At 42.0% G+C, this 15429-nt stretch overlaps 1 protein-coding gene across 8 annotated transcripts in view; it reads left to right on the plus strand.

Annotated features, from left to right (window-relative positions):
* mgab (MAX dimerization protein MGA b) overlaps positions 1–15429 on the plus strand; it is a 60742-nt gene that overhangs the window by 22422 nt on the left and 22891 nt on the right. For all 8 annotated transcript variants that reach the window (XR_015518868.1, XR_015518869.1, XM_087298627.1 and 5 more), the window contains exons 11-15: positions 3210–3341; positions 3427–3484; positions 11331–11728; positions 13574–13733; positions 13807–14118. Coding sequence is in view for 6 of the 8 variants with exons in the window: in XM_087298627.1 (XP_087154753.1) it covers positions 3210–3341; positions 3427–3484; positions 11331–11728; positions 13574–13733; positions 13807–14118 (1060 nt within the window). In the remaining 2 variants the exon portion in view is untranslated. The remainder of the gene's footprint in view (positions 1–3209; positions 3342–3426; positions 3485–11330; positions 11729–13573; positions 13734–13806; positions 14119–15429) is intronic.

Below are 15429 nucleotides of genomic sequence, written 5' to 3' on the forward strand. Positions count from 1 at the left end.
ATCAAGCCTCTTCAACTGCTCCAGAATGCAGCAGCACGAGTTGTCTTCAATGAACCTAAACGAGCACATGTCACTCCGCTGCTAGTCCGTTTGCACTGGCTGCCAGTTGCTGCTCGCATCAAATTCAAAGCTCTGATGTTTGCCTACAAAGTGACTTCTGGCCTAGCACCTTCTTATCTGCACTCACTTCTGCAGATCTATGTGCCCTCCAGAAACTTGCGTTCTGTGAATGAACGTCGCCTCGTGGTTCCATCCCAAAGAGGGAAGAAATCACTTTCGCGAACGCTCACGCTCAATCTGCCCAGTTGGTGGAATGAACTCCCTAACTGCATCAGAACAGCAGAGTCACTCGCTACTTTCAAGAAACGACTAAAAACTCAACTATTTAGTCTCCACTTCACTTCCTAAGCTGCAATTGCCTATTTGAATATCACACTAACTGTACAAAAAAAAAAAAAAACTACTAACACTTCCCTTCTTAGACTTTACAGACCTGAAACTTGCCTTTAGTACTTATTCATTGTTGCTCTTAGTTGTGTAAATTGCTTCCTTGTCCTCTTTTGTAAGTCGCTTTGGATAAAAGCGTCTGCTAAATGACTAAATGTAAATGTAAATGATTCGCTGACGCTCACCTTGGCGCTTGAAAAATTGAGCTAGTCCCAACTTCTGCAGCGAGCAACTCCTCTGAAGCGGCGCCGACAGATCCACAATGCAGTTCAGCAACGCCTGACGTCACCCATTCAAAGTGAAAGGGAATCGTTGACGCTAACGCTGGGCGTCATGGCTAATGGACAGACGGCTGCTTCTCACTCAGGGATGCTGGAGATGCTAATGAGATGGACACTAGTGGGCGGGGATTTCCCCCTCATTAGAGGCTGCTGGAGATACTCACACTGCTGACAGACACACAAAACTGTGCTTAAACCCTACATCAAAGTCATTTCTGCATAATAGGTGCACTTTAATTATTGTTTTTTTTTTTTTTTGCAAATGTTTTCAAGATTCGGCCCCCAAACCACATATTTTTGCATCACTATCATTGTTTTTCAGTCGCATGACCCCCACCTACTGGACATTTAAAGTACTTCACTATATGTTTGGGTAACTTTCGTTTCTCTCAGCGTGCGGTCTAGAGGAACACACATGCAGATTATTTCTGGGGCTGATGTAACAGTTGAATATACAGTTGAAGTCGGAATTATTCGCCCTCCTGTTTATTTGTCTCCCTCATTGTTTAATGAGGTAAAGATTTTTTCAGCTCATTTCTAATCATAATAGTGTTAATAACTCATCTCTAATAACTGATTTATTTTCTCTTTGTCATGATGACAGTAAATAATATTAGACTAGATATTCTTCAAGACACTTCTATACAGCTTACAGTGACATTTAAAGGCTTCACTAGGGTAATTAGGGTAACTAGGCAGGTTAGGGTGATTAGGCAAGTTATTGTATAATGATGGTTTGTTCTGTAGACTATTGGAAAAATAAATAGCTTAAAGGGGCTAATAATATTGTCCTTAAAATAGTGTTAAAAAATTAAGAACTGCTTTTATTCTAGTCGAAATAAAACACATAAGACTTATACAAAAAAAACAAATATTATCAGACATACTGTGAACATTTCCTGAATCTGTTCAACATCATTTGGGAAATATTTAAGAAAGAAAAAAATTCTAAGGTGTTGAATAATTCTGACTGTATGTCTAAAAGTGCCCTATTTTCACTAAAGCTCTATTTTTGTAAATATTCAAGTGTTGTTTGATTGTAATCAGTTTTATACCACCTGTATTGTGTTGTACAGACACCTCTTCATGGCTTACATGTTATTCTGGTGGTGTATATATGATAGTTTTGCTAATCTTCAATTTAAATGGCCTCATTAAAAGATTTTCCTCATCCAAATTTAGACTCGTATAAAAATGGGCATTAGTAAAATTGTACTGCTGGCTGAGCTGAACAAGTTACAGTAAACGTGCATATGGACACACTTTCCCCCTTCTTTGTTGTAGTTTTACAAAAAAAAGAAAAAAAAACTGAGAACAAAAGCCAGTAAAGTCACTAAAGTTGCCCAATCTGCTTTCTGCTGTTCTGTTAAACTTTTGGTTAAGTTTGGTTCTGGGACAGAACAACAATAATTATTATTATGTCTATTATTAAATTGTAGTATTGTCATAGCAATGTGAATATACAGCAAGAAACAAAAAGAAAGAGCTTTAAAACTCTGGGGAAGAATGTCTGAGTGCATCAGTTACTTCAGGGGTCACCAACCTTTTGGAAACTGAGAGCTACTTCTTGGGTACCGATTAGTGTGAAGGGCTACCAGTTATTAAATAACACATTTTTCTTAATTTACTTTTAATTATATGTTGTTATTATTAATAATTAATAATATTCATCTATGTGAAGACATTGATCATGTTAATGATTTCTCACAGTAGTTGTCAACAATGATTTAACAAGTTAGATAAATATCAATATGCAACACTTCATTTGTCTGAAATAGTTTTTTAAAATATATAACTTGAAGTAATTTTCAATTTTACACCAATGCAAGTGTGATTTAAAAAGAATACCTATAAAAATATTAGATGCAGCTTACTCATATGTGGTGCTATGGTGAGCTATTTTTAGAACAGGCCCATGTTGGTGACCCCTGAATTACATCAAGTTTCCACTGTTTTCATGTGCTTGAATATTAAAGTGGTCCTCCTATGAACTGTCAGTCACTGAAATGACCCCCTGCCAATTTAAGTTTGAGACCCCTGATCTAAACCCGAGTATGTTTTATTAGACACACTCACACTGTACTCCATATAAAAAACAGAAACTCTTTTCTTTTGCACTGCAACTGATGACCAAGAGTAATAGTTACCCTCTTAATAACAGAGAGAACCAGCAGCATTCGTATATTACATGAGTATCTGCTGTCAGGACTTTACAATCTGTAATGTGATTATAATGGACGTCAATGGAGCAGAAACAGCAGCAGCGTCACCAAAGAGTCACTCTGAACACAGTGTGTTGATGAGCTTAAATGATTCAGTAATTGATTCAGTCAGAATCTCTAGCATGTTCATGTTTTAGGATATGTTTATTCATAATTGTGGGGCAATGAACCCTATTCTCAGCACAAATGCGTCCGCAAGTCTCCTGTTTCTGTAATGCAGTGTGTGTGTGTTTATGTGCTATCCTGTATTGTCCTGCAGGTTCCAATGGAGAAGGATCCGGTTTACCTGTATCTGGAGAGCATGATGACCTGTGCGCGAGTGCGCGAGTACAACAGTAACCCTCCGCCACAAGTGCACATACTGCCTGCGAAGAAGAGTTCAGATGAAGCGGTACTGCGTCCACAGTGTCTATCCTTCTGCCTTATATTCCCTGCTGCTGATGCTGACCGCCTGTGTTTGTGTCCGTTCATTACAGCTCAGTGACACGTCTCTGCTGAACCCCAGTAAAAGACCACACGCAGCTCAGAGCCCAGGTCAGTAGCAAGATGAGGTTTATTTACACGTTTCAGTGCAACCCCAGTATATTTTCCTCATCAGAGTAAAAGGATTTGGAGGAGTTATTCGCCCTGCAGTATATTGTTTCTCTTCATTTCTGTTTAGTGGAGAGCAGATTTCTCCAACACATTTCTACACATAATAGTGTTAATAACTCATCTCTAATAACTGATTTATTTTCTCTTCTCCATGATGACAGTAAATAATATTAGACTAGATATTCTTCAAGACACTTCTATACAGCTTAAAGTCACATTTAAGTGCTTCACTAGGGTAATTAGGCAAGTCATTGTATAACAGTGGTTTGTTGTGTAGCGGGGTGTCCTCAGGGTTTTAAACAATCTTAAAATGTCTTAAATTAAAAAATTTTAGGCCTTAAAAAGGTCTTAAATTCACTGAAATTTTATGTTGCATGTCTTAAACCATTTTAAACAGGTCTTCAAGAGTTCACACTTAGCTGATGATTGGTAATAAGCTAGTTTGGCATGCTGTCCCGGGAGAGAGCCCCGAGCTCATGAGAGCCTCGAGCCCGGGGCTCCCTCCCGTTGCAGGGCGAAAGGGGAGTTTGAGCTCGGGTAGATCTCGAGAACCCCCCAAAGTGCTTTATGCTCGGGACAGCAGCCGCGTATTGAAGAACCCCCCCAGAGCCGCTGATACCAATGCCATATCCGGCTGCTGGATATACAGTTAGGGAAGAGTAGGAGAAAGAGAGGGGCTCCTGCGGGAGCGTGGGTAAGCATAGACTCCGTGGGAGTCTGGGCAGGGAAGCTTGGGAGACTCTGCGGAGTCATAGCTGGGAGTGATGGCCTAAGCAGAAGGAAGATAGAGGGGTAGAGCTAGAGGGAGTAGTGGCGGTATTCGTCACTGGTAAGCATAGACTCCGTGGGAGTCTGGGCAGGGAAGCTTGGGAGACTCTGCGGAGTCATAGCTGGGAGTGATGGCCTAAGCAGAAGGAAGATAGAGGAGTAGAGCTAGGGGGAGTAGTGGCGGTATTCGTCACTGAAAAGAATAAGAAAAGGAGAGGGGGCGGAGAGACTTCAGTGCTTGGAGGAAGCGGAGCCCTCAACGCCGCAGGGTAGAGAAAAAGTGGGGCGGAGAAACTCGACGCTGGGACAGAAAGGAGGCGAAGAGACTTGAGCGCTCTGGGGGAGCGGAGCACTCAACACCGGAAGGAAGGGAAAAGGTGGAGAGACTCGGCGCTAGAAGGTAGCGGAGCACTCGATGCTGGAAGGAAAAAAGAAAAAATTCTAAGGGGCGGGGGTGGGTGGTGACAGACTCCGTGGGAGTCGAAGCTCGGGATCAGAGCTGCTGGGCCAAGTTCCTGCAGGAGTCGGGAAAGGGGATGGGCGGTGGGGACTCCTGCAGGGAGGTTTTGGGGCTCCTGCTCGGGGGGATTACCCCTGCGGGGGTCCGAGCAGGTGGGTAGGGCCTATGCGGAAGGAATATAGAGAAGCAAGATTTGCGCTAGAAGGAAGACGAGGGTAGCAAAGAGTTAAACGCTGAAAGGGAAAAGAGGGGGGCGGCGGAGGAACTCGGTGCTTGGCAGGCGCGGAACCTCCGCCACCGGGAGACATAAAAGTGGGGCGGAGAGACTCGCCGCTTAAGAAGCAGCGGAGCACTCGACGCTGGGACAGAAAAGGGGGGGGTGAAGAGACTCTAACGCTCGGAGGGAGCGGAGCACTCGACACTGGAAGGAAGGGTAGGGGCGGAGAGACTCAACGCTGGAAGAGAGCGGAGCACTCGACGCTGAAAGAAAGAAAGGTTAAGCTATTGGGCAGTGGTTGACTGCTGTGGGAGTCGAAGCTTAAGGTAGCTCCTGCTGGAGTCAGAGCTGCGGGAGCCGGGATCCTGTGAGAGGGGGGAAAGAGAGAGTGGTGGTGACTTTGCAGTGGGAGTAAAAGGTGAAGGGGTGGCTGGAGTGGGCATGGCTCCTGCCGGAGTCGGCACTTGGGGTGTCACTCCTGCAGGAGTTAGCGACACAGGGTAGTGCTAGCAGGGATGAAAGCTAAAAGAAAAGAAAAGGGGAGAGTAAGCAATGGTTGAGTAGTGGCTGGTGAGGGTCTTTGGACAGTGTGGATGTAGTAATGGCTGAGGCTGATGCCATGAGTCTGGATTGCTGGGAAAGCCCAGTGGGCTGCAGGGACAATGCTCAGATTCTAGATGAATGGCTGGAAAGGGGGTTTTTCGACGACCTTATCTTTTACCTCATGTTATGAGATGATTAGCGTCGTCTGCGTAAAGGCTTGTGGGGGTTGGAAGTTTAGTCATCCCAGGGCACCAGAGAGTAGGTATTAGTAGAACTGACTTGGATATTTGCAGTGTGGAGATTAGAAATGAATAGGGTAAACTTTAAAAATGTGTAATGGACTTTGGAAGCGTTCCATGCTGTGGAATATGGTCAGAGGGTATTTGGGGGTGATGGAGGTTTCCCAGAGGTAGTAGTTGGGTGGTTTGCGACCATGTCAGTCCTGAATAGGGAGGGGCAGGAGTAGGGTTGGACTCCGCTTCGGGGCCAGCTGCCAGAGTTTCTGTATATACATGAAGAGTTGGCAAGGTGTTTTGATTTCCGTCTTTAAGTCGCTCTCCCTCTGTATTGCCTCGCATGCAAGCTCCTAAGATGCATAGATCAGCCATGGATGCTGAGAATAACTTAATAAGGTCCTGAAGATTGATTGTTGAAGGGGGAGAGGGTGGTCCAGGGTTATTGGAGGCAGAGTCTGCAGGCAGTGCGGCTGGGGGCATGGCTTCTTTGAGAAAATCGAGCAGCAACCAATCGCTGTAACGATGGCTGTATGTTTAGTTAGTGGTTTCAGCCAACGGTAATATTCCAGTGGAGGTAAATGTGACTTATAGATTTCATGAAGTCCCTATTATGACATAGATTAAATAATATGTGTGATGAAAATAGCTGGAACCCAAGTTCTTGACAGACTTGATATTGGCTTGAGAGAGCCAGCGTGACTGCACTTGGGCTCTGAGGCAGTTGGCATGAATAGCATTGATGCTAAGGTGTTGCTAAGCGTTGCTAGGTGCTCGTTAGGGTGTTCTGAGTGATTCCTGGGCGGTTCCTGGGGTTCCCTGGATAGTTAACTGGCGAGCCTTGTTTACATGTTGGTCAAACCCTATGCTTAGCAAGTGTTTCTAGCATGTGATAGCGTTAAGCAGATCATCGCGTGGCAAGTCGCTGTTGCCAACTGTAGCATACAAGGAATCACGTTACTAGCATATGTCAGACGAGACAATGCTGTTCTGATGCTGAAGTAGAACAGTTCATAAGTTATTACTAGGTTAGTTTGTTGTTGCTATGGATCTAATTGACAGCTTAGCGTGGTGATACGCCGCAGCTTCTTGTGTGAATGCTGAAATCAAGCCGGATGTCTCTAAGACAGTAAAAACTGGACTTGGACTAGTGAAAAATAACTTGCCATGTCATAGAAAATGTAATGCTTAGATTATTTATTTGATGACCGAAGGTGTGGCCAGTGTTATATACAACAAAGACGACTTTCTGTCAATTAGCTAACAGCATGACAGAATGTAGGTTTCTCGTGCCATCATAATGATTAAGTATCAGTGATGAAAGTAGTGCTAATGACTAGGGCTAGACAGAATCTCCTGACTTTTTGGAAAAACTGCAGATTTATGTGGAATGATTTTATGAGTATCGGAACTAAACTTTGATAGATTAAATAACAGTGATATCTTTACTTTTTAGTCTTACGATGGAAATCCAGTTATATCCACTTATTTGGTAAACAAGCAAGCTCATATAATATATCTACTAGAAAGGCAGAAAATAAAACTTTACGAACTATAGATTATGTAAACATTTTAAATTATTCAATAATATTACTGAAGTTAATTTACCAACTAGATGAATATGTACATTACACACATTCAAAAGTAAATAAACAGAAACAGTGATGGCTAAGAATTTCGTGCGTGCAGATTCTGTGTGGGCAAAATTATGACTAATCGAATAGCAAGTAGCTATCGGGATATTTAAATGCTGTAAAATATATGACAGCATATAATATCTAATGCTAATTTGCATTAGTTAAGAGTATACGTGCAAATGGGGCTTGCCATATGGAATGGATTTGGATTAATGTAAACATGGCTTGCCATATGGTTATTGTTTAGTTTAATTAGACTGATGCATAGTGTTTACTTAAAACATCAGTCAGTGAGCTGGTTTGTAAAGAATTCAGATCTAATATGATGGTTTCTAATGGAAGGAGTTCGCCGGAAGTACTGTGGATGTCTAGATTAAAATCGGAGTGCGTGGAACGAGGCTTTGGCATGAAGTACTGAGTAAATGTTTTAAGTCTGCCTAATCATAATAACGGCTTACGTTTGTCCGTATATGACTGCTTGACACTATAGCAAGTGCTGTCAGCTATGGGAATGGTCTACGTGCAGCGTATTGATCGTCGTTTGAATGTTTGGTCTGCTTGTAACGCCACGGTTGAACATGACTAAATAAAGCGAAAGCAGTGCGCGTGTGCTTGGTATTAATGTGCGGGATCTTTACCTGGCAAGGCCGGTAGTGCGACAAAACAGGCTGAATAGCCCGAAGTTTTACGTGCCGCAAGCGGAGCATTATCGACCGCTGTAACAGGATGCACGGTGGAATACAGCCAATACTGGGCGCTGGAGGCTTGCACGTTCCGATGGGGGCTAGTCCCAGGCTTTGGGAGAGCGGCGGAATTGCGTGGAGGCCAGCGGCCCTGTGTTTGAAGCCGCGGACTTGTTGGTCTGTTCTGCTGAGTGGTAGTGCGCTGGATGTCGGGTAGAAGAAGCGATAGGAGCTGTGCAGTTTAAGGATGTTCTCCTCGGAGATTTCTGCTTGAAAGTTACAGCGATTGGCTATTCTTCAAGACGAAGATGACTAAAGGTAAGGTGTTTGGTTATTTATACTTGGTTAGGAGTAGTCTGATTGGTGATTCGTACATTAGCTTGACTCGGGGCCAGCCGTGTCAATCATAAGCACGTGATCCTCTCGAAATTAGTTTATGAATAAACTTCACTTAATTTTCTCTGTCCAGGTAAAGCTACCCAATCAGGCCATCATCCATACAATCAGCAACAATCCATCTTAGTAAAATCAAGGAAAGAAATCCTAAAACAATCACACCTTTCCTCATGATAATAACAGAGCAGTTTATCTCGTTACGTTATCGTTTAATTATACAAAAACTGTTTACAGAAGTAAAGGGGTGCACACATAATATTTATAAATAGGCTTGACACTTAAGGTTTTATAACAGAAATGCATTAGGTTGAATTGAAGGTATACTCAATCAATCTGGACCAAAATCCAACAAATATATACAGTTGAAGTCAGAATTATTAGCCCCCTTTTGATTTTTATTTTCCTTTTTAAATATTTCCCAAATGATTTTTAACAGAGCAATGAAATGTTCACAGTACGTCTGATAATATTTTTTGTTTTGGCGAAAGTCTTATTTGTTTTATTTCGGCTGGAATAAAAGCAGTTATTAATTTTTTTTAAAACCATTTTTGGGACAAAATTATTAGCCCCTTTAAGCTAATTTTTTTTCCGATAGTCTACAGAACAAACCATCATTATACAATAACTTGCCTAATTCCCCTAACCTGCCTAGTTCACCCTAATTACCCTAGTGAAGCCTTTTAATGTCACTTTAAGCTGTATAGAAGTGTCTTGATAAATATTCAGTAAAATATTATGTACTGTCATCATGGAAAAGATAAAATAAATCAGTTATTAGAGATGAGTTATTAACACTATTATGATTAGAAATGTGCTGAAACAATCTTCCCAGAACAGAAATCAGGAAAAAAAATAAACAGGGGGGCTAATAATTCAGGCGGGTTATTAATTCTGACTTCAACTGTTTATAAATTAGGGCTGTCAAAATTAGCGCGTTAGCATGCAATTAATTTGCCATATTTAACGTTAACAAAAATGAACGCAGTTGCTGTTTATTTATTTCGTGTTGTGGCCGACGCGTGTTTAACATGCATAGAAATATGGATAAGACCAGGGACGCGCTTTTAGAAGCAAAGTTTAAGTACAAAGCAATTAATGAGGCATCACTAGGCTATCCAGCGTTTCCTCCAGAGTTTCATGCAGTTTCCGGTTCATTTTCATTTTTAATCTTTCAGCAGTTCACTCTCATCCAGCAGAATATTGATCATGCCCCGTGATGATTATTGGATGACAATATGAAGTAAGGACTGCCTGAAGAGTGCTGTTTTAATGGAATCTGACTCGGGTGTTCCTTTAAGATAATCAGAAATGGCTGCTTCCATGATCGACTCTTAATCTGAGTATTGTCTTAATCACAAAATCATGTAAATGTACTCCGTGAAAGTGCCAGATGATGTCGCAAGCGGTCAAAGTGCATTTCTCTGCCTTTAAGTTTATTCCATGAGCCCTCAAATGGTCAAGTTTGAGATGTTTCCCCTCTTACACACAACTTTTGTAAAGCGTCTGCTTCACGTTGTTGTGTCAGAATCCTTGCTTGTGAAATACAGCCATACTTCAGAACACTTAGTTTAAGCAAATTTGATTCACGTGATCGTGCTTGTTGATGAATCGCTGAAAAGTTTGAGTCGCCGTTGTGTGTGCAGCCGTGTGCGCTGTACTGCTCGTTTGTCTGTGTGTGTGTGTGTGTGTGTGTGTGTGTGTGTGTTTGTGCGTTTCCTAGCAACAAGAGCAAACACCTGACACAGCTGCAGCTGTTTAGAATGAAATGTTTAGAGATTAAGTGACCACAGTCCCTGTAAGAAGTCTATAGTATTTGGTGGGTGCCCTTGATGCTTCTTACGTCCTTGTCACCGCACCAGTAACACCAAAATTAGGCACTGAAATGCATATGCTGATTCAGTGATCCTGCTTGTTACAAACCGTTCCCACTCTCAGCTCACATGATTCAAAAGAAAAGGTCCACATTGTCCCCCGATAATGTCAACAGACCGGACTGCCTGAGCAACTGGCTGAATGTAAAGGAGGACTGAGCAAAATAGTTTCTACTTTATAATTAATGTTCTCAACTCACAATACAACTTCACAATGAGCACAATTGTTTGTATTCAATACTTTATTATTATTATTTTCCATATCTGCAATGGCTGTATTTTGGATTTTTTATTTGTAGTCCACTTAGAATCCAACATGGAAATCATTTTTATTTGTTATTGGCATTGATTGTTTTAAAATTCAAATGGCACTAACATGCCTGTGTTTTAATTTCTTTAATAAATATGTTTTTGTCTTGATTAATCATGATTAATAATAAAGTGTGTTTAATTAGTTTTTTATAATGTGACAGCCCTAACTGTATATATATATATTTAAATGTAATTCACTCTATAATAAATATACTTTTCACGATGTTAACCTTGTCATTTAAAAAAAAAAAAAAAAAAAAAATATATATATATATATATATATATATATATATATATATATAAATTTGACTTGATGAAACGTGCTAAAACCCTGTGTAGACAATCCAACACTAATATTGCTGAAGGGGGTTAATAATATTAACTCTAAAACGGGTTTAACAAAATTAAAAACTGCTTTTATTCTAGCCAAAATAAAACACATCAGACTTTCTCCAGAAGAACAAATATTAGAGGAAATACTGTGAGAAATTCCTGAATCTGCTAAACATCATCTGGGGAATATTTAAAGAAGAATAAAAATTCACAGAAGGGCGAATCAGTCTGACTTTAACTGTGTGTCGCTGAAAAACGAAATATTGCAGCGTCACTTCTTTCCAATATCCTGCATGTGTGTGTGTGTGTGTGTGTGTGTGTGTGTGTGTGTAGATAAACCGGAACCCACGAAGGTGCTAGAGATCATCTCGGGCTGTAACTGGGAGTCTCAGCGCTCGCGGGTGCTGAAGGAGCTGTTCCAGCGCGTACAAACAAACACACTGCCTTCTGTGCTCTCGCTGGACGATTACACTGTAAAGCTGCTGTCTGAGCACCTAAAGAAGGACGGCCCGCGCTCCATGATCACATACAAGGTGTGTGTGTCTCTGAGTGACAAGGAGAAGAGCGCGCAGAAGGAGTGTGTGCAAAAGGAGTGTGTGGAGAAGGAGCGTGTGCAGAAGGAGCGTGGGAAGGAGCCTGCGCTGAAGCCTGTGCCTCTGCTGTGTGGAGTGATGACTGCAGGACATCTGAAGGCGCAGCGGAGGGCGCCAGACCTGCACTGCCCAATACAGGTCAGTCACATTATATCTTAATCCATATATACATTAACTGTAATTAACTATAACTCAGTCTAAAGTAGGCATGGCCCGGGAGGAGATTCTGATGGTGTGATAACCTTTGAATACAAATATCACAGTTTCACTGCATCACTGTGAATCAGCTCTATAATCGTACTGAGATATTTATTTATTTTATGAGATATATATTGTTTTTTTGTGTGTGTGTCATTATATCTTATCTGTATTACTATAAATTTTTCAATGGTTTTATTATATTTCATATTTGAAGTGCTTTGGCAATACTGCACTTAATGTCATGCCAATAAAGCAACTTGAACTTGAACTTGAACTACTCTTACGGTGCAGTACTGCACTCCTTTTCAGACGTTTAAATCAAGAGTTTATTACTCCAAACCAAACGTTTCCCACAAAAACACCAGTGTTAGTGTGTGAAATATAATGTCTCTGAATGTTTGTTTGAAGGCATAGCCAATTAAACACTTATGTTGGGCACATTGACATGTTTTTTGTGCACGTTTGTCTGTTCAGAAACATCATATTTACGCTCACTGGCCACTTTATTAGGTACACCTCACTAGTACCGGATCAGACCCATTTTGCCTTCAGAACTGCCTTAATCCTTCTTGCCACAGATTTATCAAGCTACTGGAAATATTCCTCAGAGATTTTGCTCCATATTGTCATGATAGCATCACACAGTTGCTGCAGATTTGTCGGCTGCACATCCATGATGTCAATCTCCTGTTCCACCACATCCCAAAGCTGCTCTATTGGATTGAGCTCTGGTGACTGTGGAGGCCATTTGAGTACAGTGAACTCATCGTCATGTTCAAGAAAGCAGTCTGAGATGATTGAGCTTTATGACATGCTGCGTTATCCTGCTGGAAGTAGCCATCAGAAGATGGAGACACTGTGCTCATAAAGGGATGGACATGGTCAGCAGCAATACTCAGGTAGGCTGTGGCGTTGATGCTCAATTGGTACTAATGGACCCAAAGAAAATCTCCCCCACACCATTACACCACCACCACCAGCCTGAACCGCTGATACAAGGCAGGATGATCCATGCTTTCATGTTGTTGAGCCGAGCATCCGAATGTGTCAGCAGAAATGGAGACTCATCAGAGCAGCAACGTTTCTCCAATCTTCTATTGTCCAGTTTTGGTGAGTCTGTGTGAATTGTAGCCTCAGTTTCCTGTTCTTAGCTGACAGGAGCGGCACCCGGTGTGCTCTTCTGCTGCTGTAGCCCATCCGCCTCAAGGTTGGACGTGTTGTGTGTTCAGAGATGCTCTTCTGCAGAGCTCGGTTGATACGAGTGCTTATTTGAGTTACTGTTGCCTTTCTATCAGCTGGAACCAGTCTGGCCATTCTCCTCTGACCTCTGGCCTCATCAACAAGGCATTTGCGCCCACAGAACTGCCGCTCACTGGATATTTCCTCTTTGTCGGAGCATTCTCTGTAAAGCCTAGAGATGGTTGTGCATGAAAATCCCAGTAGATCAGCAGTTTCTGAAATACTCAGAGCAGCCCGTCTGGCAGCAACAACCATGCCACGATCAAAGTCTCTTAAATCCCCTTTCTTCCCCATTCTGATGCTCGTTCTGAACTTCAGCAGATCATTATGTCTGCATGCCTAAATGCATTGAGCTGCTGCCATGTGATTGGCTGATTAAAAAGTGTGTACACAAGAAGTTGAACAGGCGTACCTAATAAAGTGGCCGGTAAGTGATCCGAACAGATCTGTTGGGCAGCAGTGTCTGCTAGTGTGTGAATAGTGCTGTTTTCAGGCTGTTTACTGTTTATTGATGAGTTTGTGATGCTGGATTGGTGTTTTCAGGTCAATGGCAGGACATACGCTCAAGCTAAACTGACCCTGGGCCGGATGGGATCTCTGCATCCCGCTAACCGTCTGGCTGCGTACGTCACTGGAAGGATAAAATCATTTGTACCCAGCAGAACCAGAACCACTGCAGCGTCCAGACGCTCCAAATACACAGGTGAGCTACAGCTCAGATGACAGGAATATGTAAATGAATATGAGCTGTTCTCTAAATTCTGTTTTCTCTTCAGCAACTCGAGCAAACCATAGTACAGACGTTTTTAAAAAGCCAGCGACCCAACGTCTGAGTATACCCAGGCCTCCTGGTGGCATCCGCTTTCCTAAGGTGAGGCGTATCCTAAATGCGTTGGCCCCACCCCTCTCCGCTGCTGATAGGGTGGTGCCGGCGTCTGCTCTCCCGCCGGGGCAGCAGGTAGTTCTGCAGCCGGTGGCAGGCATGAGCGGAGTCAACATGTGCCAGTTTAATGGTCAGATGATCCAGCTGGTGCCCGTCTCTGCAGCCGCGCCCATGCAGATCCAGACCAGCACTACACACAGCTCAGGTTAGTACTTTAATAACTATATATGTGTGTGTGTGTGTGTGTGTGTGTGTGTGTGTGTGTGCGCTGACCAATGACATTTTTAAACCTGTTTTATTTTTACCTGGAAAATCATGTGGCAAATGAATAAAGGAAACCCATGTGGCATTTGACTAATGCCTTTTAAAAGTAAAATCATTATTTGTTAATATACTTTTTTTAAAGGGCCATGACCCCCTGTCTCAGCAGGCTGTGTTCACACTTCTTGTGTGAATAAAGTCAGGACAGTGGGTGAGTCCAGCTCTGTTTAGGCAGGAGTGTTGAGTACAGAAAGAGGGGAAGAGTTTGCATGAAAAGGGGAGTTTCAGTACATGCACAACAGCCAGCAACTCAGACGCAGGGGAGATAGACGTGACTACTTTAACATGGACATCAGTAATGGAATTATTTGCTGAATTCATTAATTCATTTTCTTTTGTCAGCTTAGTCCCTTTATTAACCCGGGGTCACCACAGCGGAATGAACCGCCAACTTATCCTGCACATTTTTTATGCAGCGGATGCCCTTCCAGCCGCAACCCATCTCTGGGAAACATCCATACACACACACACACACACACACACACACACACTACGGACAATTTAGCCTACCCTATTCCCCTGTAGCGCATGTGTTTGGACTAGGGATGTAACGGTATCAGAATTTCACGGTACGGTAATACCTCGGTATGAATGTCACGGTACGGTATTTATTGAATCATTTACAGGAAAAAACTAAACTTATGAAAATACTCCAAAAAAGTGCCAAAAGTGTCAATGACATACAAATTAGCCATCTATCTGTAAGCTTTGAAACAGGAACTTCAATTTTAATAAAAAAAAATTATTAAACCATGTAAAAAAATAAAGTTTCAATTTAGTATTGTTGAAAACTCATCACATTCAACATTTAATCACTCTCAGCCCATCTACCCAGATGAGAGCTCTGCTAGTCGGACTTCTCATCAAGCATCTCCCGCTGGATCTAATCTCACTATATTTATTAAACGGGATATTTCATTTATCTTGTTGTCTTTATCTAACGACATATTCCCTGACTTTGGTCACTGGAATCTATTACTTGTTCTCAGGTAACGTGTTTTGGCTGAGCGCAAAGATAAGTTAATGATTAATGTAACCACGTACATTCTGTATATTGACTGATCGCCTTTATTTCCTATAATGTATAAACTTATTGTATGTTATACTTTTAAAATGGCCATTATCGATTCTTAAAACTGATACTCAGCAAAAGAGAGGCTGTGTTTCGTATTTTCACTGAAATTGAAAGGAGGCA

Source organism: Danio rerio, chromosome 20, assembly GCF_052040795.2.
Source record: "Danio rerio strain M-AB ecotype USA chromosome 20, GRCz13ab, whole genome shotgun sequence".
In the NCBI taxonomy this organism is placed as follows: domain Eukaryota; kingdom Metazoa; phylum Chordata; class Actinopteri; order Cypriniformes; family Danionidae; genus Danio; species Danio rerio.